The sequence below is a fragment of the Spodoptera frugiperda genome, chromosome 1, assembly GCF_023101765.2.
Source record: "Spodoptera frugiperda isolate SF20-4 chromosome 1, AGI-APGP_CSIRO_Sfru_2.0, whole genome shotgun sequence".
Lineage (NCBI taxonomy): Eukaryota > Metazoa > Arthropoda > Insecta > Lepidoptera > Noctuidae > Spodoptera > Spodoptera frugiperda.
In genome coordinates this window covers 6,814,108-6,841,604 of record NC_064212.1, presented here as the reverse complement: position 1 = coordinate 6,841,604, position 27,497 = coordinate 6,814,108, and the positions used below count along the sequence as shown (strand labels likewise).

Here is a 27,497-nt window from a genome sequence, read left to right as displayed (position 1 = left end):
ATGGCTCAACGTTTGAGGAGATCGCTTCATCCGTTCGGGAGCTAGAATGATCACAAAGTTGACCGTAATTTGTAAAGACTAGGTACTATTTGTTGAAGTTTCTTTGCCCGTCTAGGCTCTTAATTGTGACCCATATAACATTATAATATCTGTATCTTCATTGAGGAATAGGGTAAAAATCTTGCTATAATTTAGTCAGAAATAAAACTAATAATTTAAGTTCTATGTTTATTTATGATTTGTCACATATTTATATAATACATTTCATCAATAAAGCAGTGTAAAATAATAAGAATACATGTAATAAATAATTTTATCACATTCAGTGTTTGACTTAAAACTTACAATAATAACTACATAAAAATGAGAATAATAAAAACCAGGAATAATTTTAACACAATTTCACTCATTAATTAATGATTCATTATTTACTCGCAATCCTAACTTACTTATAAAACAAATAGTAGTCAAAAGGAAACTGAGCTACAGTATTTGCAAGAGATCTCTAAGTGTCAATAGTTTATCGTATAAACTACATTATGAAATTCTAAGCCACAATTATTCTTTACGCTTATGTTATCCATAATGAATGAGGATAACCCTAACGTCACATTTAATTTGTTCTAAATACATAAATGTAATGTCGTGTAGTATCATGCTTCTGATGTCAATGTTAAGAGTATAACTGTGGATCCGTTAATGTGGCATATCCAGTCTTCTGTTATTAGAAAAGATTTTTAAATAAGAATATTAAACCTAGACTTATTATTTTTTCCTAGTATAGAAATTGGTGGAATTCGAAAAATGGAAAATAGATTATTTAGCAATTAAAACAATGTGATTTTAGAAATGGCAAGTTTGTATCGTAAATAGATATAATTTGCTAAGAAGAACCACTGCCGGTAACATTCTTAAAAACACAGCTATACTTTTTATAAAATCCTAAATCACGATGGATGCTTTTAGCATTGTTTTTAGTTAGATTTCATTATTAATGGTTTGTGTTAATTGACTCCGTCGATTGGCGTCCAGAACTTGATCTCAATTCACGGCGTGGGCATGTTGGCGGTGTCTCTTCCGACGATTTACGGCCTTTCTTTTTATTGCATCTACGTCCCCCCTCATATGTGGACAAATCTCCAATATTAGGATCATCTTCATTAGAACAGTTGTCTTTCATTTCACTTTCTATTTTAGCAGTACCTTCCTCAGTCAAAGTATTTTCTTGGTTAAGTACCGAAGACTCATCAGAATATGATGTGGCTTGTTTTGATTGTGACTTATCATCTTTTCCTAAATTCGGTGAAGACGCAGTCATCTCTGTGACTGGCATTTTTTGATTATTAATGTCAAAATCTGTTTTCATCCCGGTTTTTATTACAGTTGAAGGTGCTATTAAATCTTCAAGATCCATTTCCCCAGTGTGTGTAGAGTGATCCGGTTGCTTCTCTAAAGCTTTTTTTTCGCTAGTATTTTCTTTTAACTTTTTCGAAGGATTTAACTCTGTTGACGATAATGCTAAGTTTTCAGGTTCATTCACTTCTTCATGAGACCTCTTATGCGCCAAGGATTGACCTGGTGCTCCATCTTCAGAAACTATTGTTCGAGAACCATATTCCGAAGAATTTTTTATTAATTTATCAGACCCATCTTTATCGTCTTTAGCCTTTTTAGATTCTGCAGAACTAACAAGACTGGCGCTAAGAGCTCCAGATGCCATTTGCTCTAACAGCATTTTACTTATATCAATATCTTTTTTATCACCCTTGAGTAACTTTTCTTGGACAGCCGCAAACTCTGGAGGTACTTGTGACCTTAGAGCATCATATGGTAGCTTTTTCTTATCTGTTTTAGACAGATCTGTAGCTATTGTTTCATGACTATCGCTGTCCCGAGACCTCTTTTCTGGTCTCATTATTGATTCATAATTTAAGGATTGTTTTGATAGAGATTCTAAGAGATATGGATCCGGTGGTAAATGTATCTGCGGTAGTTGACCCGACTGTTGTCGGTCAGAAACTTTTTGCTGACGAGAGGTGGCAGAGTTCGTCACTATAGTTGATGACCGCGGTGTAGTCGTTTTAGCGGCACTACGTGAAGCGGAGTGACTTGGGCCTTGTAATGTAGATGCACCTGAACTAGCTGCTATATTATTACTCAATAATCCTAAAGCATCATACGCCGACGACATACCAGAATGCATCCCAAATGGATTTAAGCCGCTCAGCCCCAGTTGTGGGTACAGCATATTTGGATTGGGGAAAACAAATGGAAACTGTGAGTTGCTTGATTTTGAGCTGGATGGATTTCCACTTTCTGTAGTTTTTCGAGATTTTGATTTACTGTCACTCGAAACACTAGATCCAGTTAAATTATTTAAATCTAGAGACGAAAAACCAGGAAGTCCTAATCCAGCTAAGTTGGCAAATATATTTCCACCGGCTATATTACCTAACAAGTTTGGCATACTGTTGAAAGAATTTAGCAGTGGATTATTCTTTGGATCAAAACTGCCTAAACTGGAAAGCAGTTTTGGATCGAATGTATTCAATAATTTTGGATCAAATCCTGTTAAATTCGAAAGTGTTGCAGCTAAAGTTTTAGGGTCAAATGCACTAAGGCTCGATAGACTTGCCAGAATAGCAGGATTCAAACCAGCCAAACTTTGATTCATGTGTGAATTTGAAGACAATACATTAGGGGATGCAGAATCTAGTGTGGGTGGCCGTCCCTTTTTGCGTTCATTGATTCCACTGGTAGCTTGCATCGGTGAGTGTCTTTGACTGCGAACATCCTGAGGTAACTTAATATGTTCTTTAATACCTTCTGTCCACTTTGAGTCTATATCGTACATGGGGTTTTCAGCAATCCATTGCGCCAGATGTTTGAGTTGAGGAGCTTTGGGGCCGACAATTCGTTTGCCTGTTACACGGTGGACAACAGGCACATGTTCTTCAGGAGCAAGTCGGGGTGGAACACCACGTCGACGCGTATCAACGCTAGCCTGCTCAGCTAACCATTTATTTACCTTAGCTTCATGAGAGTAAGATTTCATTGGAGGTACAGCTGGAGTTTTGGAAATCTTAGTTTGCTCCAAAGACTGTTGTAAGAATGACGACAACTCTTTAGAAGAAGCTTGTGGAGATGGAACGTTAGTCACTGTAACCGAAAATGGTTTCTGGGCTGAAGAAGCTGCAGATGATGTAGGAGGAGCGGCTGGCGTAACCGTCACGTCGGGGAGCACAGTGGTCCCACGTCCACGCAGACTGTCTGTTGAAGCAGAAGTGGGGCTCTTACATTTAGCTGCTGACAGGCCCAGTACTATTTCATCCAATTTCTTCCTTTTCTTTTCTTTCCCAACAATTTGCTCCGGTGCAGGCTGGAAAATAATTTGATTTATTAGACAATTTTATATGTTTGTTCCTAGTTGGAACCAACTTGTAACGTCGCTCTAGATTATAAAATAGAATCTCGCCAATTTCAGGATCTCGTGAGATTGATATTTTTGACCAAATCATCTTAATGTATGAATAAATTGGGAAAAATAATAGTAGGAAGGATATAAATAATAGAAAATGATAATACTTAAACATTATTTAAATTCTGAAATAATTTTTTATTAAGAAAGTAGATTTCTACTTTTACTTTGACATTCATAACTATTAAATAACAATTGAAAGAAATTACTAATCGCCTATTACAAAAAAATAACCATTATTAAAGCAAATTTTTCGAACGAGATTAATCTCGCTAAAAATAGATCTCATCGAGATTGCATTCCCTATTTCCAAACAAACTATGTGTAATGTAAGTACTACAAACAAGTCACGTGACATGCAGTTGAAAATTAGACTTTGCTCGAGATAGATGTAGAACAGGGGTTCCCAACGTTTTCCTGATCAAGGACCACTCTTATATCACCGAGCGTGTTCCGTTAGAGATATGTAGATACCATTATTCATAAGTATTACTTCCTTGTGGTCGGACACAAGATTTTCTCATTCATTCATAAAAACAGTAACTTTTGACTTGACTTGACAGAAATCAGTTGATTTGACATCACTTAATTTAAGTCAAGCTTTTACCATGGTATTTCTTGAGAATTCAATTATTATTTTTTTTCATTTCATGGGCCATATTTTGTTTTCTGCAGCCCACTAGTGGTCCATGAACCACCGGTTGGGTACCACTGATGTAAAATTTAAAATTTTAAAATTTTTGTAAACAAATAATAAGCATAGAAACAAGTCTGGATAAAAACAATAATGTTTTAAAAGTTTGTCAAAAATAACCAACATTGTACTCACCACATTTTTTCTTTTCATGAGCCTGGAAAGGGTATCATCGAGGCGACTGCGAGACGGACCGGCAGAAGGCGCAGAGTCCGATAAAGGCGTGCGGCGACCTACGGAGAAGTCATGCACGTCGCTGAGGTCGAGCGGCGCCGACAGATCCACGGGCGCCGCGGCCGCCGCCGGCGCGGGCAGGCGCTGGTGTGCGGGCGGTGGCGCCGCGCTATCGGACGCGCTCAGACCGGACGCGCCCAGGCCGGGCCCCGCCAGGCCGGGCGCCGCGCCCGAGTGCGCCGCGGCGGGCGACGACAGCAGCGCGTGGAGCTTGGCGCGGTCGGTCTCCACGTCGATGGCGATGTGTCGCTTGGTGGCGTGCTTGGCGTCGGCAGGCTCGGGCTTGGCGGCGACGGGCCACTCTCGGTTCTGCACGGCGTGCGCGATGTGGTGCAGCCGAGTCTCTAACGCGCGCTCTGAGAACCAGTCGGGGCGAAGCGTCTCGTCCGTGCGCCCAAGCTTGGCAAGGGTCTCTAGCTCAGAAAGAGCATCCGTGTCGTCTTCGTTCATACGGTCGCAGTTATTAGACGTTCTCTTACTTCGTCTCAGTGACATGCGTGTTTCTCCAGCGGTCTCTTCTGATCCGGGGGGATCTTCTTCATCGGAAGATATCTTCTGTGCGTCGCTTTTCGTCCCGCTTTTATGACTCGCGTACCATTTGCTGGCGCAATCGGCGAATGGCATTTTAGGGTCACAAAACAGCTTACTATATGTATCACCCAAACCATGCCTGAGAAAAGAAAGATGTATCATTAAATAAATACAGATCAATATGCTCAAGTTGTTAAGGCTTTAAAAATGTTAATTGAGTGTTAGAGAGAATAAAGGAATAATTGATATTTAAAAAGTAACTATTGACATTGTTAGTTCTAGCTGATATATTATGTGTATACATTATGACTATTCTAAAGCTATAACTATAACACAAGTAAATTTGATTTTTTGAGTCCTTACTGAAACAATACATTTTTTCATAGAAATATGCATGGTGTGTATAATCTTTGAAGAAATTGTAAGCCTATCACGTCTAGATATTGTGTAATCGCCTAACAAAACTAAGTAATTTAAACATTTCTTTATTAGTTTATAAAATTAATTATTTCAATTAATTTATTTTTAACAAATTAATTAAAAAGTTAAAAGTTTATTTTTTCCATAGTACTTTGAATGAATGTATATCTCAGCTAAAGTGAATGTTATTCATATATGGCAGTGTGCCGCTACTGATTTTTCAGTGATACCGATATATAAGCTACTCCCGCAGTTTCATCCGCTGTTCGGTTTCTATTGGCGATCCACTATCCAACCCAAAAATAATTATTCAAATCTGACTGGTTAGTTTCGGAGATTAGCGTGTTCAAACAAACAAACTTATTTGTTAAGTATTTTCTATGAATAAATCTATCCAAATTTCAAACTGCCATAACTCACAGTGGAGATATTTTGGAGAATCAATTCAAATTGAAATTAAGAGAATAGAATTTATACTATATATTATAACTTATTAAAAATAGTTTTAATAAAAAGATTTTTTAGACAAAGTCACGAAATGAGCAAAAAAATACATAATTTGATACTTACTTGCAAACACCCAATACCAATAGTTTATCATGTCGAGCTGGCTGCCACCATGGTGGAGTATCCGGAGATCGTTCACATAAAGCCAACCGTGTATCTAATGCTGGGTGTGGAGCTACTTCTTCACGTAACACCCGTAGAAGATCAATCCTGTTTACAACATCGGAAATTACAGAACCGTAATACAAAACTAGTGACCCTTTATAGGCTATAAGCCAGATACCAATTTTTGGTCAGTAACTTCGGGTCAGGTGAGAACTTGAGAAAGTCGTATCAAGAAGCCTTGTGAACGTCATCAAATGGTTATAAAGTGGAGGATTATACACCAGCGGACAACACAAGTATCAATAAATTGTGCGCGCCTTACTAATTTGTAATCGCAACAAAAATTGTAGTGCAGGGGCACCATATGCACACCCCAATTTTCCCTGTTAGAGACCTAAATCCTTTCAGAAATTATAGTTTTCATAATAAGTAACCCCATATCAGTTCTAGGTTTTGTCCACAAGCCCATGACCCTGTTGGTACAGTTACTTACAGTTATAGTGCTTAAAAATAATGAAGCAACTAATGTACTACACAAAAATAGCAAAAACAATAGACAAAAAATCCCTAGTCCAAGATCAGAAATGATGATAACTATCTTACGGCCAAATTCAATAAATCAATTTATCTGCAGATTTACTGACTAGAAATACAATTTTGACATAAGCTCCATAAAAATGTGTTAAAAGATATAGGTTGACTTAACCTGTAACTCTGTATATCAAGTCAGAATGGAAATGGAAACAAACAAATTATTCGGTTTGTTTCCATACTCAGTTCAATAAAACTGTGTCTGATATTTTCTATTGTTAAATTGTTAAGTTTGTCCAACTAACAGAAGAATATATAAAAATATTACCTTTCAAGAGTAGCAATAGCTCTTTCTTCCCCTATTGGTTCTGCCTTTAAATCTGCCCTAGTTGGCAGCTCAGCTTCTCCAACAGAAAGTCCACATTGGCGTTTGCACATAGCCATAAATGCTTTTAAATAATCTGTTAAAGCATCATCAGTTTTAGTGTCCAATCGTGCTAGCATTCTGAAACGACTCCAACGCAGACTTTTAGTGGTAGGGTCGAACTCAACTCCGTATGAAGCAACGGTGCGGCGGAATGCTTCTTCATCTGCACGTGTCCACCGCCATTGTGAAACCTCATCTCTGGCCAGTTGATCCATGCGTTCCCGTCGCTCCATCTTCTGAACGAAATTCTTACTTAATAATCATATCATTTCAAGCTTTTTTTGACTACATACTACAGTCAAAACTACCATGAACAAAAAGATGATGATTTAAAACCCAGAGATATACCAATCAGAAATGGTTAGCAAAATAGACTATAATTAAATGGTTTCAATTAAGATATTGGTCAAAACCATAACTGAACGGGCTAACAGCCTGCAGCATATTAGGGCGAAACAAAAACTGACGTATTATTGTGTTAATGTGTTTGTTACTAATGAGAGAAATAAATCACAATTTGTGATGTATATATTATACAGGTGACGTGTAACTCGATGTTTTCCTCTCGGGAGATGATAATACAACTAATTTTCTACAAAGTTAAGCCTGACATCTCTAGACCCTAAGTGGCTAGGTTTCTGAGATATTCAAAATTTTTGGTCAATAAATACCAAACTGCAAAAACTCTTTACTCTTTTTTACTAGATTTTGATGTTTTAACTTTAAATATTTCATAATACAAGTATACAAAATCTATTAAAATAACCGATTTTTAAGAATATTATTTACGATAGATCTGAAAACGGTCAGCTGACACGTAGCATCACTATGTAACCAACCTGAAAGTATAATGGAGGCTACTTATTATATTATTCTTTGATTAATTCGTCTGCTTAAATGCATTTCTATAATATACAGATAAATTTGATGCATAATTAATATTATGAATACGGTTTTCTAATTTTTTACAAAGACGTTCTAGGACGTTCATAATATGTTACAGTAGTACATAGACTGTCAAACGTCTGAGTTGGCTATAGTTGTATTATCACCTCCCGAGAAATACGTCGAAGAAGCAATTATCCTGTTTATATTACGCACCTTAGCTCTCTGTTGCATTTTCAACTCTTCACGTTTGTAATTTCTTTGATATGCAGTAATTAGCCTCCGGAGTCTTGTATTGAGGTCTTGCATGGATGGCCACAGATGCCCACCACTGCTACTTTGGGTGCTGTCATCGTCAGGCCGAGGAGAAGCTGCTGGCGAGGTCGCGCCTGCTCCACTTGATACGTCATCTGTACAGTCTTCATCACCTACCACACTGCCCCTCACCTTTCTCTCTTCACTCCTATTGCAGAAATTATATACTTTATTAGCCACTCATTTTTAAGTCATGACTGTCAATAGAAAACTATTAAAGGCAAATCCTCTGCTAACGCCGGTCACCGGTAACCACCACCGCGTTCAATGTATTAATGAGTCTGTCATTAAAAACACAATTCGGCAATAAATGACCATACCTAAAAAAATATTGCCCTGGTCGTACCCAGATGAAAAATCCCGAGCAATTCCAACTGCAAATTCGCTTCCAGGGTCTAACCGATTGCGAAAACGTGGACGATAAATAATGGCTTAATGGAAACTGTCCTAGAAGTGGGGTTGGAATTATTCAAGGCCCCTGGTCGAAACCAACCTTAAAAGCTCTCCGACGGAACCTTAAAGATTCTTAAGGACCGTAACGAGCTGAGGCTGGGGTCTTCAGTCGATATGTTTGCTCAATAGACTAATATCAAACTCCATGCGACGCGACCTCCGTGCCTATAACGCCGCAAAAGTCCAAGATCTATCGAGCGAAACAAGGACTCAAAAGTATTCGCCAGGAATTCGTCTCTTGGGCAAAGCCAAAGGACGAGGCTGAAGACAGAGAATGGCAGAGCATTAACTCGTCGGAGTTGGAGATCCTCGGAGAGCTCGAGAGGTTTTACGGACAGTTATACACCCCAACACGGCAACCCATTGTCGGTACAGATTGAAACCCAAGAGCTAAACTGACACGGCCCTACACTACAAGCACACACACACCGAAACCCAGAGCCGCTACAAGTGCGTTACCGGCCTTTTGGGGGTTAGGAAATTAGGGATTGTTGAGGAATCGGGGTTCGGAAGATTAGGAAAGGGGGAATTGTAATTGGGTCTCCGGTAACCTCACTCACACAACGAAATACAATGTAAGCTTTGTTTCAGGCCGGTTTTCTGTAAGGCCGTGGTATCGCTCCGGTCGAGCCGGCCCATTCATGCCGAAGAATGGCCCTCCCACACCACAGACGTATCTGTCAATTACATGTAGTGTGGAGAATGGAGATATAATCTGATATTGTTATATGGTAGAGTGGGAGAATAAAGCATTAGGGCAGTAATAAGGTGACAGTACAACACGCTCGTGCAATAATTATAGTTAAAAAAAAAATACTCACTTGATATCTGTACATTCAGCATCATCAGGTGGACCTAGTTTGTCCACAAAGCAAAGCTGTGGGTCGGATCGCATAGCCAAATAATTTTCGTAACCATGGACGTATGTTCCGACAAGTAACGAGACGTCACATTCACTGTCCCACCATAGCCGTGGTGGTGTACTATCCACACCCCGAGGTACCCGCATACCTAAGGAACTGTATCAGAAGAAAGAAAGGTTGAATTTAGCAGCATTTTTACTCATCAACTATGTGTTTAACACCACTATACTCTAAAAGATGACGTGGTTAAAATCGAGATAGATAACAAAAGCACCAAGGAGGCGAAGAGAAAATGTATCAGCGATATTAAGTCAGCAAATAATAATGCATTATAAGTAGATAACTTAATATGTGTCTTTTTGTACCTGGCATGAATTCCACTCTCAATTTGGGTGGCGTAGTCACCAATAACTTCATGCTTGATGTAATACATCATGCGCACTCGTAGCAATACCCTGAAAAAATATTTTCATAAGTTAAAAAGAAATATTGCCTCTTGTTAAATCATACATGCAGTAGCATCTTTATAAGAAAGCACTTGAGTTACCCAACTCTCTAAAATGTTACATTTTATTTAATAAATACAGAAACTGTAAACTTACTTGTTAGCATGTCTAAATAAATGCTTTTTGTAGCTGTTTTCTAGATACAATTCACAGTCATATTTTTCAGTTGAACTCCAATGATTTGAATCCTCCCATTTTTGGAGATCATTAGATTTAGGCAAATCCTTCGGTCTATTTTTCTTTTTTGCATTTCTTCCACGGGGTACTGGATTATGCAGCCCACTGTGATTCCTAGAGATTGTTACTTCTCCATTTTCACAAGGTTCAATTAGATCCCATATGAAATTCCTAATTTTCTCATCTCCTTTGTAATGTCGTAAACAATACAAAACCTGTTAAAGAAACCACCTTTTATTACAATCAATTTCAATATTTAGATTCACATCAATTGTGTGAAATGGTCAGGAATATATTTAAACTCAGTGAAAGTCTTAAACTTTCTCGGTATTAGCATGGCAAATCATCATTTAAAAACAATAAATAAGTTGACTAAAAAATCACAGTTTACTTGTGCAAATTAATTGAGAAAAGCTCTACTAGTTTCAAGTCACAGAGAGACTCTTCATAATGAGCAAAGTGCGCAGATGCGGCGACGTCACGCAGCAGAATAGGCTTAATTTACGTGAGTAAATCGTTACGTGTTAAATGGTGTCTATGCTAAGACGTCGATGGAAAAATTATATTATGATTTATTGATCATTAAGAACGTGTAATTTTCAGATAAGTCGATACAATCCTGTACCTATGAAGCATATACAAAGAGGAATTTTAATTGTTGGGCAAAAAGTTAAAATTATCTTATACTTACCATTTTTAATTTAGGCACCAGCCAATAATAATGAATGTAGTAGTTTTATTCAATTTAAATAAATACAAGACACTTACTATTATCCGTGCGCAGTCTTCAATAACAGGAATTGACCATCCCTTTCGGAATTGATTTTTCTCTACTATTTCTTCCCACCTCGCCCATCTACAATAAAATTAAAATTAAGTATGTTTAAGAGAGCGTATGTTACTGTAAAAGCACGAACTACGATCAATTCTAAGATTTTCCATTAAAACCTGAGATTTACCAACTTTTATTGGTAACAAAAAAGTTATTAATTTCAACAATAAATTATTGAGTTACTTGACAATTTATTTTATTATTCCGAATATTTATTTAAAACCATCTGAAATGAATATCTATATTTTTAAAATCTGAACTGTAAAATTCGTTACTTCACTTTTACTTCAAAAATAAGTAAGGTCTGGCGGACCTGGGGAACTCTATAATGTTGTATTAGGATTATTTTCTTTAAAACAATAAAATCCTTTCTTCTCTTTTCTGATCTTTAGACTTTCGCACAAAATTTAACAGGGTATATAACAATATTTATGAGTCAAGTTATTTTTAGCAATGTTTACATTCTGTACTTTCTGACTCCAGAGCTATGTAGCGGGCGGAGGACGCTAACAGCTCCAAGTATTAGAGAGTACAATATTTCATATAAATCTGTTTATATAAAACTAACTAAAATGTTCCAACATAAATGGTTTTATATAAAAACTTACCCAAAAGTTAGTAGACCTCTTTCAATTTTAAAGCATTCAGATCTTGTCCAAGATCCATATACAACCTCTTCATCCACAGGAACACCTTCATGTCTTGGAATGTAATCATCACTAGCATATCTGCGGCCCTTTTTGCCAAGCTTTTCTTTCTTTCTTTTACTTCTTAAACTTATTCCTGAAACGAATTGATTACTTTGATTATTAATAGCAATAGATTTTTTTCTGACCATAATCCTAAAGCTCATTAAAAAATACATTTAAATCATAATTTAATAATGATGAAAGTAAAAAGTAAAACAATAACAAACTTCTTACCCTCTTCATCCTCATCAGAATCAGGTGTAACTTCCATATCGGACATTTCCATAGGACCATCGTCGTGCCCATACCTTTTAATAACTGTTCGTTTTCTTGGTTCTGTAACAATCAAATCTTCATCTTCCTTTTTCTCTGTGGTATCAATTTCTGCCTTTTTGGCCCATTTATTCCAAAAATCAGGATCTCTTATGTCAATATCTGATCTTTGGTCTGCTGCAGCAAAACTGGCTTTAGAAAATGTTGATCCTTTTTCTGATTCCATTTGAATAACTTGGGTTCTCCGAGCTAATATCATTTCAATATCTTCTTCACAAAATTTGTCACCAGCATTATCTTCATCCATTACGGCTCCATAAGCACCCTTTTTAAGTAAGTCTTCGATTTCTTTCTTTGACAATTGTTTAATACCAGCTTCTTTTCCTTGGGTTGTATTCATACTTTGCAATATTGCTTTGTCCAAACCAAGTTTTAAAGATGCTTTATCAAACATTTCTCTTTCATAAGTATTACGGCATATCAGTCTATATATTTTTACCATTTTTTGTTGACCAATACGATGGCATCTTGCTTGTGCTTGTAAATCATTCTGTGGATTCCAATCACTATCATAAATTATAACCGTGTCGGCAGCCGTCAGATTAATTCCCAAACCACCTGCTTTTGTGCAAAGTAAAAATACAAACCTATCTGAATCTGGTTTAGAAAATCTATCAATAGCTTCTTGTCTCAAATTCCCTCTTATTCTTCCATCAATTCTTTCGTATGGATATTTTCTAAATACAAGATAATCTTCCAAAATGTCCAAGCATCTAACCATTTGACTAAATATCAAAACTCTATGACCACCTGCTTTTAATTTGGGCAGTAATTTATCAACCAGTACCATTTTACCAGATGAATCGATGAGTGCCTTGTAATATGCTTGTTTATCTTCTCCATTGGCTTGCTTATAATCAAATTGTATTTGGTCTTCTGCTCCATTTAATAAATAAGGATGTATACAACATTTTCTCAGTTCCATCATGGTATTCATTAAATTGGGTATGTTCGCAGCCGACGCCGTCCCTTTTTGCAGAAAACTGAAATTTCTCTCAAGTATTGCTCTATAATATTTTTTCTGTATGTTCGTTAACTCCACTTCAATTATCGTTTCTTCTTTTGGAGCCAATGTTTTTTCCACATCTTCTTTCAACCTTCTTAACATCATAGGTTTTAATAGAGCCTGCAATTTCAATACTTCAGATTCTGTTTTAAGTTGGCCAAATTCATTTAAGAATGCATCACTACTAGAAAATTGCGAAGGCTCGAGGAAATTCAACAGGGAAAACAGTTCATTCACATTGTTCTGCAAGGGGGTACCCGATAACAACACCCTGTGTTCTAAGTGAAGCTGTCGCAGTCCTTCTAATAACTTACAATTGCGATTTTTCAGTCTATGAGCTTCATCAATTACGCATATTCTCCAGTTAAACGATTTTAATTCTTGAAAGTCGGTAACAATAATTTCAAATGTTGTTATGAGCACATTAAATTTCGTTATTTCCTTAATTGGCTCTCCTTGTTCATTTTTATAGTAAAATTCATATTCTTGTAGCATACTCTTACTCTGTTGTGAACCATGATACACAACAACATTCATTTCGGTCCAACCTTCAAATTCTCTTTGCCAATTTGGTATAGTAGATAGAGGAGCTATGATAAGGAAAGGTCCCCTGATACCATACTCCCAGACCGAATTTACAAATGTTAAACTTTGTATCGTTTTTCCTAAACCCATTTCATCAGCTAATATGCAATTGCGATTATTATGCCAAGAAAATAATAGCCAGTTAAGACCTTCAAGTTGATAAGGCCTTAATGTGTTTCCACCTTTGTACAAAGGAGATTCCTTTAACTGCACCCATTGATCTGCAGATGGTCGCTTCTTGAATTTCCATTTGTCTTTTGTTGGTATTTCACTAAAGACCTTAAACTGCCTTATTTTATCGACATCAATATCTTCTTCCAATTCCCATGTACTGTCTTCATATTGCAGACTTTTCCATTTTACTAAATAATGCTTTACAACTGTATTATTTGCGGGGTCTTGATTCTCTGACATATCTAAAATTCTTTCGACTTCAACATAATCAGGATTAAAAGGTTCTTCATCCAACAGTTCAAAAATATTCATCTGCTGTGCTTGTTTTTGCTTGAATCTTTTAATTTTTGAAAATATTCTTTTATCGCCCTTATACAGTTCTTCTTCAGTCTTCCATTCACAATGTAAATATGAAAAGTTTCTGTATTTCACAAAATATTCTTCGACATCCACCATAACCGGTTTTACATTTTTAATTTCTTGGTTATCTTTATTGTTATCTTTATTGACATCCGCATTCACTTCCTCTTTAGAAGAACCTTCTTGGGAGGGCATTTGTTGTTCGCTAATATTTTCTTCGATTTCTTTGCTAATCGCATTGCTTGTCGTAGGTTTAACATCATCTTCATCATCTTTATTATCTTGAACAGAAACCGTTGGTTGGGTTTCATCATTAGAATCTTTAGCTGTTGGTTCATTACCATCTTCTAATTTTGGTATACTTTCACTCGTCGTGGGTTCTACTTTAAATTCTCGCTTCCCCATGCGACATGCCAATACGTGTTGGACAATCATTGCATCTTCTTCAGTAGTATTCACATAAATATAGTTAGGTTTAGGTACACCCTCAGGTCTGCTAATATCTTTGGTATCTATATCTTCAGACTTACTTTCTTTCTCGAGTTTGGGAGCGGCCATAGTAAATTCATCATCAGATAATCGTAACATGACATCATCAGTATATTTTTTACGTTGTGTATTTCTAGCAGACCTTCTTTTTAAACTATCATCACCTTCTGGGGGTGGAGACGGAGGAGGCGTGGACATCATGTCGTCTGGTTCACCGTCCGAATCAGGAATAAGACCACCACGTTTCTTTCTTCTTCCACCTAAAGATCTTCTAAGGGTCAACTTTTTGCAACTTCCACCAGCTGATGCCCGTTTTTTCGACTTCCTTTTCTGTGTTATTGAATCCATGTCATCGTCTTGCTCTCGTTTAGCTTCAGCTTCTTCTAACAAATCTTTTATAGCTATTTTGGATACAGGGATATCATCAAAATCAGTAACGTTTGACTCGTCCAATGAAAGTTCAGAAATATTTTTTGAAACATTGGGTGTTTCAATATTAGCTATAGTTTGACTCATGGTTTCGTTTGTATTATCTTTGTCAGTTTCTAGTATCTCATAATTGGTGGTCGTGTCTGCCTGTATTTCCATAGCATCTTTTTTCAAATTCCTTTTCTTTTTAGGAGCATTTGGATCTTTTGGTTCTCGTTTTTTTCGTTCCTTAACTGGTTTATCACCTAACTCTTTAACTTTGGGTTCTTTAGGAGTTCGAGGTTTGCGTTCCTTATTTTTCCTAGGACCTCTTTGTTTTCGTACTTTACCACCATTTAGTTCATCGATTGAAATAGCGCTGCTGTCTAAGTTAGTTATATCCTCATTCAACTCTAAGTCAAGTTCTGAAGTATTTTGTAAACCGGTTCCAGCCGTTACACAATCCTCAGACACAGGTAGCTGATCCAACGGTTGTACCGTGGCCACAAACTTCTCTTTCTTTGCCCTGGGCTTTCTGGGTTTGGCTGGCCCTTTGCCACGTCCACGACCCGTGGTACTTGTTACTTGAGGACTTTCTACCATTTTTGTTCCATATACAGGGTTTTGTAATGTACAATTCGGTCCCCCATTACATTTATCGTTGGATTCATGCTGCTGGATTACAGCTAGTCTTTCTTGAAGGCATCTTACTTTCTCTTGATTTTCATTAGAAGGTGGCAAACAGTAAATGTCTTGTATTTGTTGTTGTAATGATATTCGCTCTTGTTGATGTGTTGCTGGATATATGTTGGGCATATTAGGGTGGGACATTGAATTTGGACCCATCATCAACATACTTTGATTAATATTGTGAGGCATATTTGATATAATCGGAGGTTGATTTGGTTGTATTGGTGGTGCATGCATATTAGAAACGTTCATTGGTAATCCGACAGAAACATTAGGAATATTAGTTTGCACATTGGACTGTCCCATTGGTGGCATATTATTGGGTACATTAGAAATATTTGGCGGAATATTTCCTGGTAGTGGAGGGATCAGTGTTAAATTACTTTGCTGATTATGAACCGGTACACTGGAAGTGACAGTGTTAGATAAATTTGCATGTGGCATTGCTGGTAAATTCATTTGCGCATTAGGTACTGCTTGCGTCACATGAGTGGTGGGAACGCTTTGAAAGGTAGAAGAGACATTATGTGTAGCACTGGTGTGAGCAGAAGAAATGCTGGTTGTTATATTTGTTGATAGTCCTTGTGTCGCATTAGGAATATTTGCTGAAATATTTTGAATGTTATTTGTCGGAAATCCTGAATTCCTACTAACATTCATATTCTCATACTGACTAGCAGCGTTGGTGTTAGTCATAGATGCTAATTGCACTGTTTGAGATGTTCTCATTTGTGAAATATCACTAACAGTAGAATTTGTGTTTGTCATTGAAGGTAGAGGCAGGGCCGTTGAGTGAGGTGAAACTTTAATTTCTGAAGTATTAGGATTTTCCTCTATTTTCGGCTTAGACTCCAATTTTTGATCGTTGCTATATATTTTTTGTAAATTTGTGTCAATATTTTCGTCTTCTCTAGATGCAGTAGCATCTATTTTACCTTCGGTATGAGGTAAATGTTTTTCTAGAATTTCTGTAGTTTCTCCAGCAACAGATGAATTGTTACTGGTAGTTAATGTACTGTTACTTGTTGAAGCAACAGGAACATTTTCTTTAATGGGGGGTAGAAAAGTTCGAGACGCAGGAATGTTTTCGCCTGGCCGTACACTTTCCGCTTCTGGTTTCTCAGTAGATTTCAATTCGGTACTTGAATTACCTAGTGGTACACTTTTGCTCAAATCAGATTTTAGTACTGGTGTCATAGTTGAAGGTTCAGACGACTTGGTAGATTGTTCACTATTATCAATTTGCGCCAAACTACTCGTAGGAGGAATTTTGTTTTGGTTCCACTGTGATGGCGAAGAAGCAACGTGTGTAACTGCTGGAGATGATGGATTACGTTGGTATGGATAATCAGTTCCAGTTGGTAAAACCATTTGCTCTAATGCTTGCAGTGTATTTTGTGAAGGGAAGGAAGATCCAGGTGTAGACGGTGTACCTGTAGATACTGGCGAGGGAACCATATTGCGAGCACCATGTGGTGAAGCACTAGGACCCTTTACTGGCGACATTACAGGTCGAGGTGACAATTGGGATTGAGATTGCTGTCGGGGTGATATTTGAGATCTAGGCGACATTTGAGGAGATAGCTGAGGGAACGGTGGGCGATACTGTGGGCTTCCAGTTTCTATCCCTGCAGGTTTAACATTACCATACTGATTTGAAACATTTACATCTAAGGGATGCTGTATTTGATGAGATTGATAAGTCATTGAGTGATGAGGCGACGCGTAAGGCATTTGCGTCGGTACGGAAGAATGGGAAGGCGCTACAGAAGACGGTGGCACTGGTGACTGGCGAGGTACATGATGTAGCGGCGGTGCTCCAGGATGATGAAGATGCACATTTGGATGGTTTTGAATCCCTGGTGTCATGCCACCAGAGTGGCCTCCCATACTCTGATGAGATTGGTGCGGTGGGATTGGCCCATGGCTTTGCTGGCCATGTGGTATCCCATACTGATGAGGATTTACATCCATTTGTTGGTGATAAGTAGGATGCTGACTAATTCTAGATGCAGCTGGTGGATGCATCTGCGTGTAATTTGGATAGTTCTGGAAAAAACAAAGAAAATATTAGAAAACTGGTTTTATTAATACAACTATAGTATATTATTGAGAACAATACGTAAATAAATAGCTTCTGCCTCCAACTGTAGGACGAAGAAAAAAGCTCCTTGACAATGTTTTATTCATAATTAATACTGCTGTGATCATTTGACTGTTTACGATCGTAACCTGTTCGAAACGGGCTTTTCTCGGATTTTGTTGTTAATCGGTTAAAGTTTATTTACTGAGGCTTTCGTTTTGAGTAACTTAAGCTAATAAGAATTAATACTTCTAAATTTGTGTATATTAAAAATATTCAAACCAATCTCATTAATTAATTCCGAACTAAAATATAGCATAACACACTTTATGGAGTTGATATTACCTGCTGCTGTCCATATATTTGTTGTGATGTTGGTTGTGGAAAATGGGGTTGTCTGGGTATGTATGATCCATTTTGAGCTTGCAGACTTCCTATACCGCCACCCTGGTGAAAAAAAAAATGTAATGTTGAATGTTATATCTTATTTTAATTTAAATTGCATTAATCATCTACATTCTATGCCTGAGTCAATTCTGGAATATTACATACAGTCACTAGCCACAAGATTAGATCTGCTGGTGGCTGTTGATTCTTTTTTTAAGTTTGTAATTAATTTAAATGGGTCCATAATTGTTTACATTTAGTATTTTTTACATATAAACATCATGTCTGATGTATATTTATTTATTCAGGAAAAATTATATTGTGTGAATTTTTATTTATATATGGAATTACAGTGTTAATTAATTCTTATTTATAATTATATATGTATACAACATTTTGTTTCTTTAAATGTGTTCATCTCCGGAACATTTATTAAATATAGAATTAATAAGTATGTATTACCTATCACTTTAATTCCATATTTAAAATAAATCCAAAAAATACAATGAATTTTATAAAAAAAAAAAAAACAGTAATAAGTTTAGATAAAAATTAGGGTGCATTAAAAATGTGGACAGATACTTTACCTAAGATGTCTCTCATTATAGCTACACCAGATATAAAAACTGACCTACCTGTTGAGAAGGGTATTGATGCATTTTTTGTTGGTGTTCATAGCTGTGTCTGTAGCCTGGAGTGATAGGAGAATATCTGTTAGGACCAGGAGGACCAGACCATACACCCATTTCTCCAATACCTAAAATTTGTACAATCTAATTTATAATACATAGATCACAATCGCTTAAGGAATTCAAAATCTTTTTGGCAATGTTTGAATAGCAAAAGCTCATTTTACCTATTTATTACATTGTTAAAAATGCTTGGAACACAATATAGTAATAAAAATACACAATTTTATTATTACACAAAAATAATAATATGTATGATTGATTTACCTGGCTGTTCAGGCATGGCATACATTGGGTCCGGGTGATATCCTGGATATGAATGAGTGGGATGTACATGGTGTGATGGATGCAATGGGCCATGCGGTGGTTGAGGCAAACGAGGACGTGGTGGGTAGCTCCCATATTCATGGTAATCCGGCGCAGGGGGCCCTGTACCAGGATTAGGTACTGGTTGAGCACTGCCCGCAGGAGGTCCTCCAAACGAAGCCAGCTTCTGAATTGATGGTTCTTGCGGTACAGGATTTTGATTATATGGTTGCCTGTAACTAAAATTTCACAGTGAATATTAGTAATATAACAAATGATAATAATAAAGACTTCTTATTATTTCCTTACCTGTTATCAGGTGTGTCTTTGTTTTCACCTCCAGTTACCCCAGCCGACGCTCCACCAGCAAAGCTGTCTGATCCACCAAGATCAGTGAGACCTTCCAACATACCGCTTCCATCATCAAATAAGTTATATGAGTCCATCACTCTTTTAAGAGTGAATTATAGTTTTTTTACCTTCAAGTATCCAATTAACATTGGGTACATCCATTTTATCCTGAAAATAAAAAGAATTCGATTTATTTGTGAATAGCACTCAAATCTTACTTATATTATAAATGCGAAACTTCACAACTTTGTCTGTACGTTTGTTACTCAATCACGCACGTCAAAACAGTAGATGGAATTAAAATGAAATTTGAAACACCTATATTATAGTCTGGAACACATAGGCTACTTTTTAACTCACAGGGACGCAGGAGTTGGTATAATAATAATATAACTTCTATCTATTATCTGTACTTCTAATTCTGTGTGAATGAATAAATATCTGGAAGTACTCAGATTTTTGAGCAAGCTTAATAACTTACTAAGTGTTATGATAGACCTATTGTTATTAGTAAAAATTTATACACATACACTGTTACAGTACACCATAAAAATTAAAAGAATGTGATTAAAAAGACAATTCGATGGAAGTATTTGTGTAATGAAAGAAGTTAAAAATTTATTTACCATAAAGGAACAACATAATATTATTGTAACTTACACATGAATATTGTTCCTCTTAGACTAGACCAGTGTTTTGACACTATTCTAAATAGCCATTTTACTCAGTTATACAAGGCAATTTCTAATCAATTAGTATGTTTAAATGTAGTATTTAAATGCTGTTGAAACATGAATATTGTTTTAAATATTTGTAACTCTTCTTTTACTTTTCATAAGTACACATTGTTTGTCACCCAGGTTTAATTTCACCAAAATTATATATGTATCTTCAAGATTTTCTTTCTTCATATCTTCCTTGCGATGATACTGGCTTGCATAACCAAGGGGAAAAGCTATACGCTTATGACCTTATTAAAAACATATAGCGGTACAACTTCTCCCGTTCAGTTACACAGCAATCTTCATACTGGACAATGGTTTTCTACTCTTCAAACTCGAAAAACATACGAAAGTCATTCCAGAAGTAATTCTATCATAGATTTAATCATAAGAAAAATAACAAAACAATACAAATCAGTCAAATATTATTAAAAAATAATTGTACGAAATATTTTTGTGCATCAGTTCCACAATATATTATCATTTTTTTATTTATATCAACTAACAATATACACACTTTAAAAATTTTACAATCATGTACAATAAATTAAAAAAAATATATATATTTTCTACTTTTCTTATATTGGCCACTAGGTGGCTGATAGGACAATATTTACACATTAATTAATAATGTTAATAATCACAATCAACAGCACATAAGTGGCCACTGTGACCAAAAGCCTCACAGAGAAGGTTTCAGTATGCTTGGGTTCAAATTGTATATACTATAAAAAGTATAATTTAAAATATTTGTTTAGGTTTTCTATCAGAGAACAAAAGTATGACAACTTAAAATAAATAACCTTATATTTTGATATAGATTGTATTATAACTCTTGTTTTTAAAATAGAAAAGCTATGAATATGAGGGTTCGGTGCTGCTACCCAACAAGAGGGTGCGGGTTAATACTGCACCATGTGCATTTTTTTAATTTATAAATACTTTCCAAGTTTCTTTAGAAATCATTAACATATGGTGAAGGAAAACATCAAAACATAAACTAATAATTCTTACATTATTGAAAAGATAAGAAATATGGACAAAAATTAAACTAATGAGTATACAAAGTATCTTTTTTAAATTTGTTTGTAATCAAGAGTACAATCACATGTTTAAATATACTTCACTAATTACGAGACACCCTATATGTAGACTATAAAATACCACACTAAGACAAATAGAAGCCTGAAGTATAATCTATTGATCTCCACTGAACTGTTTATTTTGATTATTTGGTTAAACTATTTGTATTTTTATAAACATATTAATTAAAATACTAAGGTTATATTACATTTTATGTTATATTTTTTTGGGTATTATTATATTTAAAAATTATTTTAGAATGATATTAGGTAAATGTTTTCGGTATATTTCTATTTAGGCAGTTATAAATGTTTTTTTTTTTTAAAGGCCAGTGTGTATCTATTTTATGGAGTCTGGGGCCAACTCTTAAAAGCAACATGTGATATACTGTTGGATAGGGCTTTTTAAATATAATGATAGTTACTAATATACCTGTTGTTATGTGTCAAAACTTTTGGGTGTACAACACATCCTAAAGTCATTTCAGTCTAAGATATTTTCTTTAAGGATATTGTAGATTTTTATAATTAATATCTTTAAAGATGTTCCCTCTACCTAATATTACAATCATAGGCTGGGAAGTTCATTGCTAATAAAATCACTCACAATATTAAGCTATGTTTGCCAAAGTTAATTTTTGATTGGGGGGCAATTTATTATTGAACTGCCTTTCTAATAGATACTAGCAGAAGAAGTAGGGCTGTCAACAAATACATTTGAAATGTTCATCTTATAATTAAATTATTTCCTGGGTTCAGGAACACTTTCTTAGCAACATTCTAGGGACTACAACTCCAAGACCATTGACTTATGACCTTAGTTGTAATAATAAGTTTTATTCTGCATAATAAACCTATTCATAGAGGGTATATTATTCCTATTGCGGGTTGGGGCCAACATTATCCTTTGTCCTTTATTTTTGTATTATACCATTCAGGCAGATGATTAGTTGTATATTGATTAAATGAAATGAAATTTAATAAAAAACAGAGAAATTATGTATTTCTATGATGTAAGTATGAAATCTCAAATGACATTAATGCCATCAATGAATCAGGTTCACCTGATTCAAAGAAAGCCTAATGAAGTTTTCATTATTATCATGAGCCCATTCCTATCTATCCATCCGAACACAGGTTTCTCCAATAGCATGTACATAATGTATTAGTTAAAATACATTATTATGAGGAACATCTTTTCAAAAACTTAACATTTGTGTGATTAAAGTCAATAAAAATAACTTTAAAATCTTTATTCGTATTAATTATAATTATAATGTATAATCATCTCCTGCTTGACTAAAAGTCAAACTGTAATTCTATATAATAGTCATGACTATAATTGAATCAAAATCAAATCTATCATTACAAAAGACATTTAAATTTTTATATTTATATATTTACATATAGGTATATAAGACGTAAATTTGTGCACGGGGATTACAATGAATACTAATTTGTAATAACCATACTTATCTAAAAGCATAATTTATATATGTTATCTAGAACGACACTGAGAAGACACCATCATTTTATATAAACCTACTTACTACTTACACCTAAAACACCTAGGTACGATAGATTGTTATGTAGTTACAATAGCTGTAATGTATTATCGGTATCCGCTTCCCTACATAGAACGTGTTACCCCAAACAAACAGGATTGATTTTATCTTAAACATAATGAATAAATCAGAATAATACTAAGAGAAATAATGTAGACAATACTTACTATAAACGCCACACAACAAGTTGATCACAAAATGGATACCATACTCCAAAAATATAGGTCCATAAAATTTTCAATGAAAGATCACCGTTTGAAGTATAATATAACGGTAAAGTTGACTTTCACCGTATTTCCTCCGTATTATTGTGATTAAATGCCCAACTAAGCATAATAACTCACATCACTAACAAATACGACAAACGCCATTTAGACACCGTCCATTTTGTTTCCCAAATGAGTTTTTTTACATGTGCGCTTTCGATAAATGTTGCTACATAAAAAAATATTCCATAAAAAAACATCAGAATTACCAGAAGCTTATTAATTTATCAATCATTATCACGAACAATCGAAAACATCAGACTTAATTCACCAATGTTTTGTACTGTATGTAAAGCTTTAACCTACATATTATATTTGCGCGTGATTTAAAAAAAAATAAGAAATTAGAGTTACTAATTTGGCATTTAAAACACCTCTAAACAATACACACTAAAATAAAAGTAAAAATTTTACTTTTAGTATTTTTAGAGGCTGCGACTTATAGTATTTTTTAACAAATATTTGAAAATTATTTTCTTAAAAAGACATATATTACCGATATTACATGTTTACTTCCAATATATGTATTAGTATCAATATCAATAATCTTGCTTGTATGGGTTGCTATGTAAACGAATGTGGCGGCCTCATTTATTTTCATAATTAGGCTGATTGTGTTGCGTCGCCGCAGCGTATGTCGTCGCGGTCGTTTTGCATTAAAAGTATTTTTTTTTCCTTAATATTAAGTCTATGATGTAGTCTTCCTCCGTTCATCTGGTATCTGGGAGTTGTATAATATTTATGGTTATTTCTCTATATTTTTCTCTATTTTATTTTTATAAATATCCTGTGGTTCTAACTAGCTCGTTTGAACTGTTGACTTTTGTCTATGGACAAACCCAAATTTCTATATGGTCACAGAGCATATAATAACCATGATAAGAGGAAGCACTTAGAACATTGGTTATCGAATGGTTTCTGACCATTTCCTAACGGATTTTAGCCAATGTCATGAAAAAGACAAAACTACCAAAATTATAATCCTAATGAACTGTCATCGATAAGGGTGTATCGTTGCGGATCACGAATAGAAATTATCAATAGAGTCTGGCAAAAAAAAAAGATGTCCACAAGTGAATTTCTAAAGTTATAATGTATGGCAACAAGTTAGCACTGTCAGAACATGATTGGATAGGATAAAACTAGTACATATTAGTACTAGTCACGTTTAAGTTTTATTATACATGATTTAATGACCAGCATACTTTCCTTGCATTTTATTAATTATAGTTTTGAATTGTATGACTGAATACAATAACCAAATATTTTACAGTCTAGTTATTTTTATTACATAATTTGTTATCTTCAGGTGTAGGTGGGAACGTGAACTATAAGTGACCTGATTGAATCCTGGTAGCTGTATTTTTAGGTGACAATGGAGCATAATTAATTAATATGAATTCCCTAAAATAAACTAATAATATTGTTTTATTCTACCTTTGCGGTGCCAATATGTGTATATGCCAATAATATACATATATGGCAAGTCCTATATGAATACAAATCCAGACTACCTGACTGTTACTGAGAAGTTCCTGATGGAAAAACCCAATAACACTTTAACCGACTCGGGAATCAAACCCAGGACTTCTTGCTCAGCAGTAACGGTGGCGATCACTAGACCAACGAGGCAGTGTTAATATGGCGCATTATTAGTCTTAAATAATAAAAATATCAAGACGGTTTAAGTAGCATATAGTCAGTGTTAGCAGCTCTTGATTTTTTTAATTTGCCGCCTTTTTGCTCAGCTTTCATTGGCCAGACTCTAGCAGCTCTTGATTTTTTAAATTTGCCGCGTTTTTTTTTTTGACAGCTTTCGTGGGCGAGACTCTAGATAACCCACAGACTAAGAAAAACCTTAGTCTGTGAGATAACCTGATGTTATTTTTGAATGTTGGCTACAGTCGGGAAGGAACTCCATACAAAATTTTTAGTTCTAAGTTACACAAGACTGTTTTGAAGTTTACAACTGCAACATTTTGAGGCGGCGGCTCTTGGAAGCATTCTTGTGTTTTGTAGCGAAATATTTTCTTTTGTATGACCGTTTATTAAAAGTTTAATTGTATTGTCTTTTAAAGTAACGTTTCTTTATTATAACTTACAAATGATGAAATTAATCGATCCAGTTGTTCGAAGTTTCAAAGTGGCTAAAGTGTTTCGAGAAAACACAGACAAAATAAACAGTATAGACTTTTCTCCTACTGGTGAAACACTAATATCCTGCAGTGAAGATGATCAAATTGTTATATACGATTGTGAAAAAGGCACACAGTTGATCACTGTAAACAGTAAAAAATATGGTGTAGATCTAATACATTTTACACATGCCAAGAACACTGCCATACACAGTTCAACAAAGGTTGATGATACTATCAGATATTTATCACTTCACGACAACAAGTACATAAGATACTTTCCTGGCCATACCAAAAAAGTTGTCACTCTTTGTTTGTCACCAGTTGAAGATGTATTTCTGTCTGGATCATTAGACAAAACATTACGCTTGTGGGATCTTCGCTCTCCCAATTGCCAAGGCTTAATGCACCTATCAGGAAGACCTGTAGCAGCTTATGACCCCGAAGGCCTTATATTTGCTGCAGGAGTCAATTCAGAAAGTATCAAGCTCTATGATTTAAGATCATTTGATAAAGGCCCTTTTGTTACATTCAAATTGAATCAAGAAAAGGAATGTGATTGGACTGGATTAAAATTTTCACGAGATGGTAAAACTATATTGGTTAGTACAAATGGATCCATTATTCGACTTGTAGATGCTTATCATGGCACACCATTGCAGACCTTTACAGGTCACCTTAATAATAAAGGAATACCCATTGAAGCATCATTTAGTCCAGACTCACAGTATATATTCAGTGGTTCAACAGATGGAAGAGTTCATGTTTGGAATGCTGATACAGGTTATAAAGTGTGCGTCTTAAATGGTGATCATCCTGCTCCAATACAATGTGTACAATTTAACCCCAAGTTTATGATGCTGGCATCTGCCTGCACCAATATGGCATTTTGGTTACCTACATTAGATGATGTTTAAAATTTTATTTTACTAGTAGTGAAAAGCAAAGTGTTATTTGTCAGTGTTTTAAAAACTGAATAAGGTTTAAATTATTTTTTATGATTTATGACACAATGTTACAAACAATAATTTACTGCAGTTAGTTTGTGTTGCAACACAACTACCTACCATTGGATTAGTAAGTAAATCATTTTTAGATTTACTTTAAATATAAAAAACATGTAAGTTCTTATATAAAGCAGTCAGTTAAGGTTAAGAATAAGAATGGTCTAAACTACCAATAAAATTATTTTTACCAGACTACTTTATTTTAAATTTTTGTTTGATAATAATAATTGATAGGACCCCCTGCTAATGAAATCATTACTTATTTTAAAAGTAGTGAAGATAATATATGTATAAATGTATAATCGACCATGACGAGTATGTGTGTTTTTTAAATGCACATACGCATCATGGTCAATGTACGTGTTAAGTAGTATTTTTATAAGATTATCAATTTTCACAACATTATTATGTGATCTATGGCATAGGTATATAGGTACATCTGTGAAATTGTTTTATTTGGCCAAATAATTATTATGATTGTTTCTAATCAATTAGTTTTCATCGTAACATTAAGATGTGATTAAAAAATACTTGCACTGTTGTTTGCAATATATTATAAAATATTTGGTGGAAAATATAAAGAAGTCAACCAAATGTTTAAATCAGCATAAATTAACATCAGAATATTATTTGTCATGTAGTAAATTGTAATTTTAATGATATCTTAAACTATGTATGTGATGTAGCTACTCAGTAAAGTGTTTATTGTAGTAATCATCACTACATTTTTTCTAATTGAACTTAAAAAGTATGCATTTAGTTTTCATTCCAAAGGAACATTCAGCTGTAATTTGTACCAAGTAGGCAAATGTAACACAATGATTTAAGGAACTTGTAATTGTCATCATTTAGAGAAAAATAAAACAAAAGATATTAAGAATTACATCTGCATTTTATTTACTTTAAAAGATTCCATTGAAATATGACAAATTGAAAATGTTAAGGATACTTACCAAAAAATACTACTCACTTGCAGTCTTCAATCAATAATATTACTAGATTCCCGATCAATCCGTCAATAAGAACACAAAATACTGCTGTGGTCTTATTTCAATAAGGATCAGGGAGTATGGTCCAATCATAGCCAACATTAAGGGTGTTTTTCCACCAGAGATGTGCTATGGATGTTACTATGTTGCTGTGGATGTGTTTGGCTTCCACCAATTATATTCTATTTATTTGTTCATAGGTTTGATTCATTCATTTTAACAT

At 35.0% G+C, this 27,497-nt stretch overlaps 2 protein-coding genes and 1 non-coding gene across 4 annotated transcripts; 1 reads left to right on the top strand and 2 right to left on the bottom strand.

Moving 5' to 3' along the window:
* Positions 1-214: 214 nt before the first annotated feature.
* LOC118273440 (chromodomain-helicase-DNA-binding protein 7) lies at positions 215-23,285 on the bottom strand. Of its 2 annotated transcripts, none has more exons than XM_050697414.1 (16): positions 23,045-23,285; positions 19,467-19,676; positions 19,119-19,396; positions 18,798-18,919; positions 18,121-18,222; positions 11,882-17,741; positions 11,567-11,741; positions 10,895-10,982; positions 10,046-10,341; positions 9,809-9,898; positions 9,402-9,599; positions 8,029-8,275; positions 6,829-7,163; positions 5,928-6,074; positions 4,308-5,076; positions 215-3,379 (listed from the first exon to the last, which is right to left on the bottom strand). In XM_050697414.1, exons 2-16 carry the CDS (start codon positions 19,601-19,603, stop codon positions 992-994), a joined length of 11,232 nt encoding a protein of 3,743 aa, XP_050553371.1. In that variant the 5' UTR covers positions 19,604-19,676; positions 23,045-23,285; the 3' UTR covers positions 215-991. The 2 variants fall into 2 exon arrangements, with proteins under 2 accessions (XP_050553371.1, XP_050553375.1); XM_050697418.1 differs by having other exon boundaries at positions 6,829-7,160.
* On the bottom strand, positions 10,389-10,481 carry LOC118273761 (small nucleolar RNA U6-53/MBII-28). The gene has a single exon (XR_004783433.1). It is a non-coding gene; the product is annotated as a small nucleolar RNA U6-53/MBII-28 (small nucleolar RNA).
* A 1,755-nt stretch (positions 23,286-25,040) lies between the features above and the next one.
* Positions 25,041-27,168, top strand: LOC118273552 (WD repeat-containing protein 82). The gene has a single exon (XM_035590589.2). It carries the CDS (start codon positions 25,248-25,250, stop codon positions 26,193-26,195), a length of 948 nt encoding a protein of 315 aa, XP_035446482.1. The 5' UTR covers positions 25,041-25,247; the 3' UTR covers positions 26,196-27,168.
* Positions 27,169-27,497: the final 329 nt, after the last annotated feature.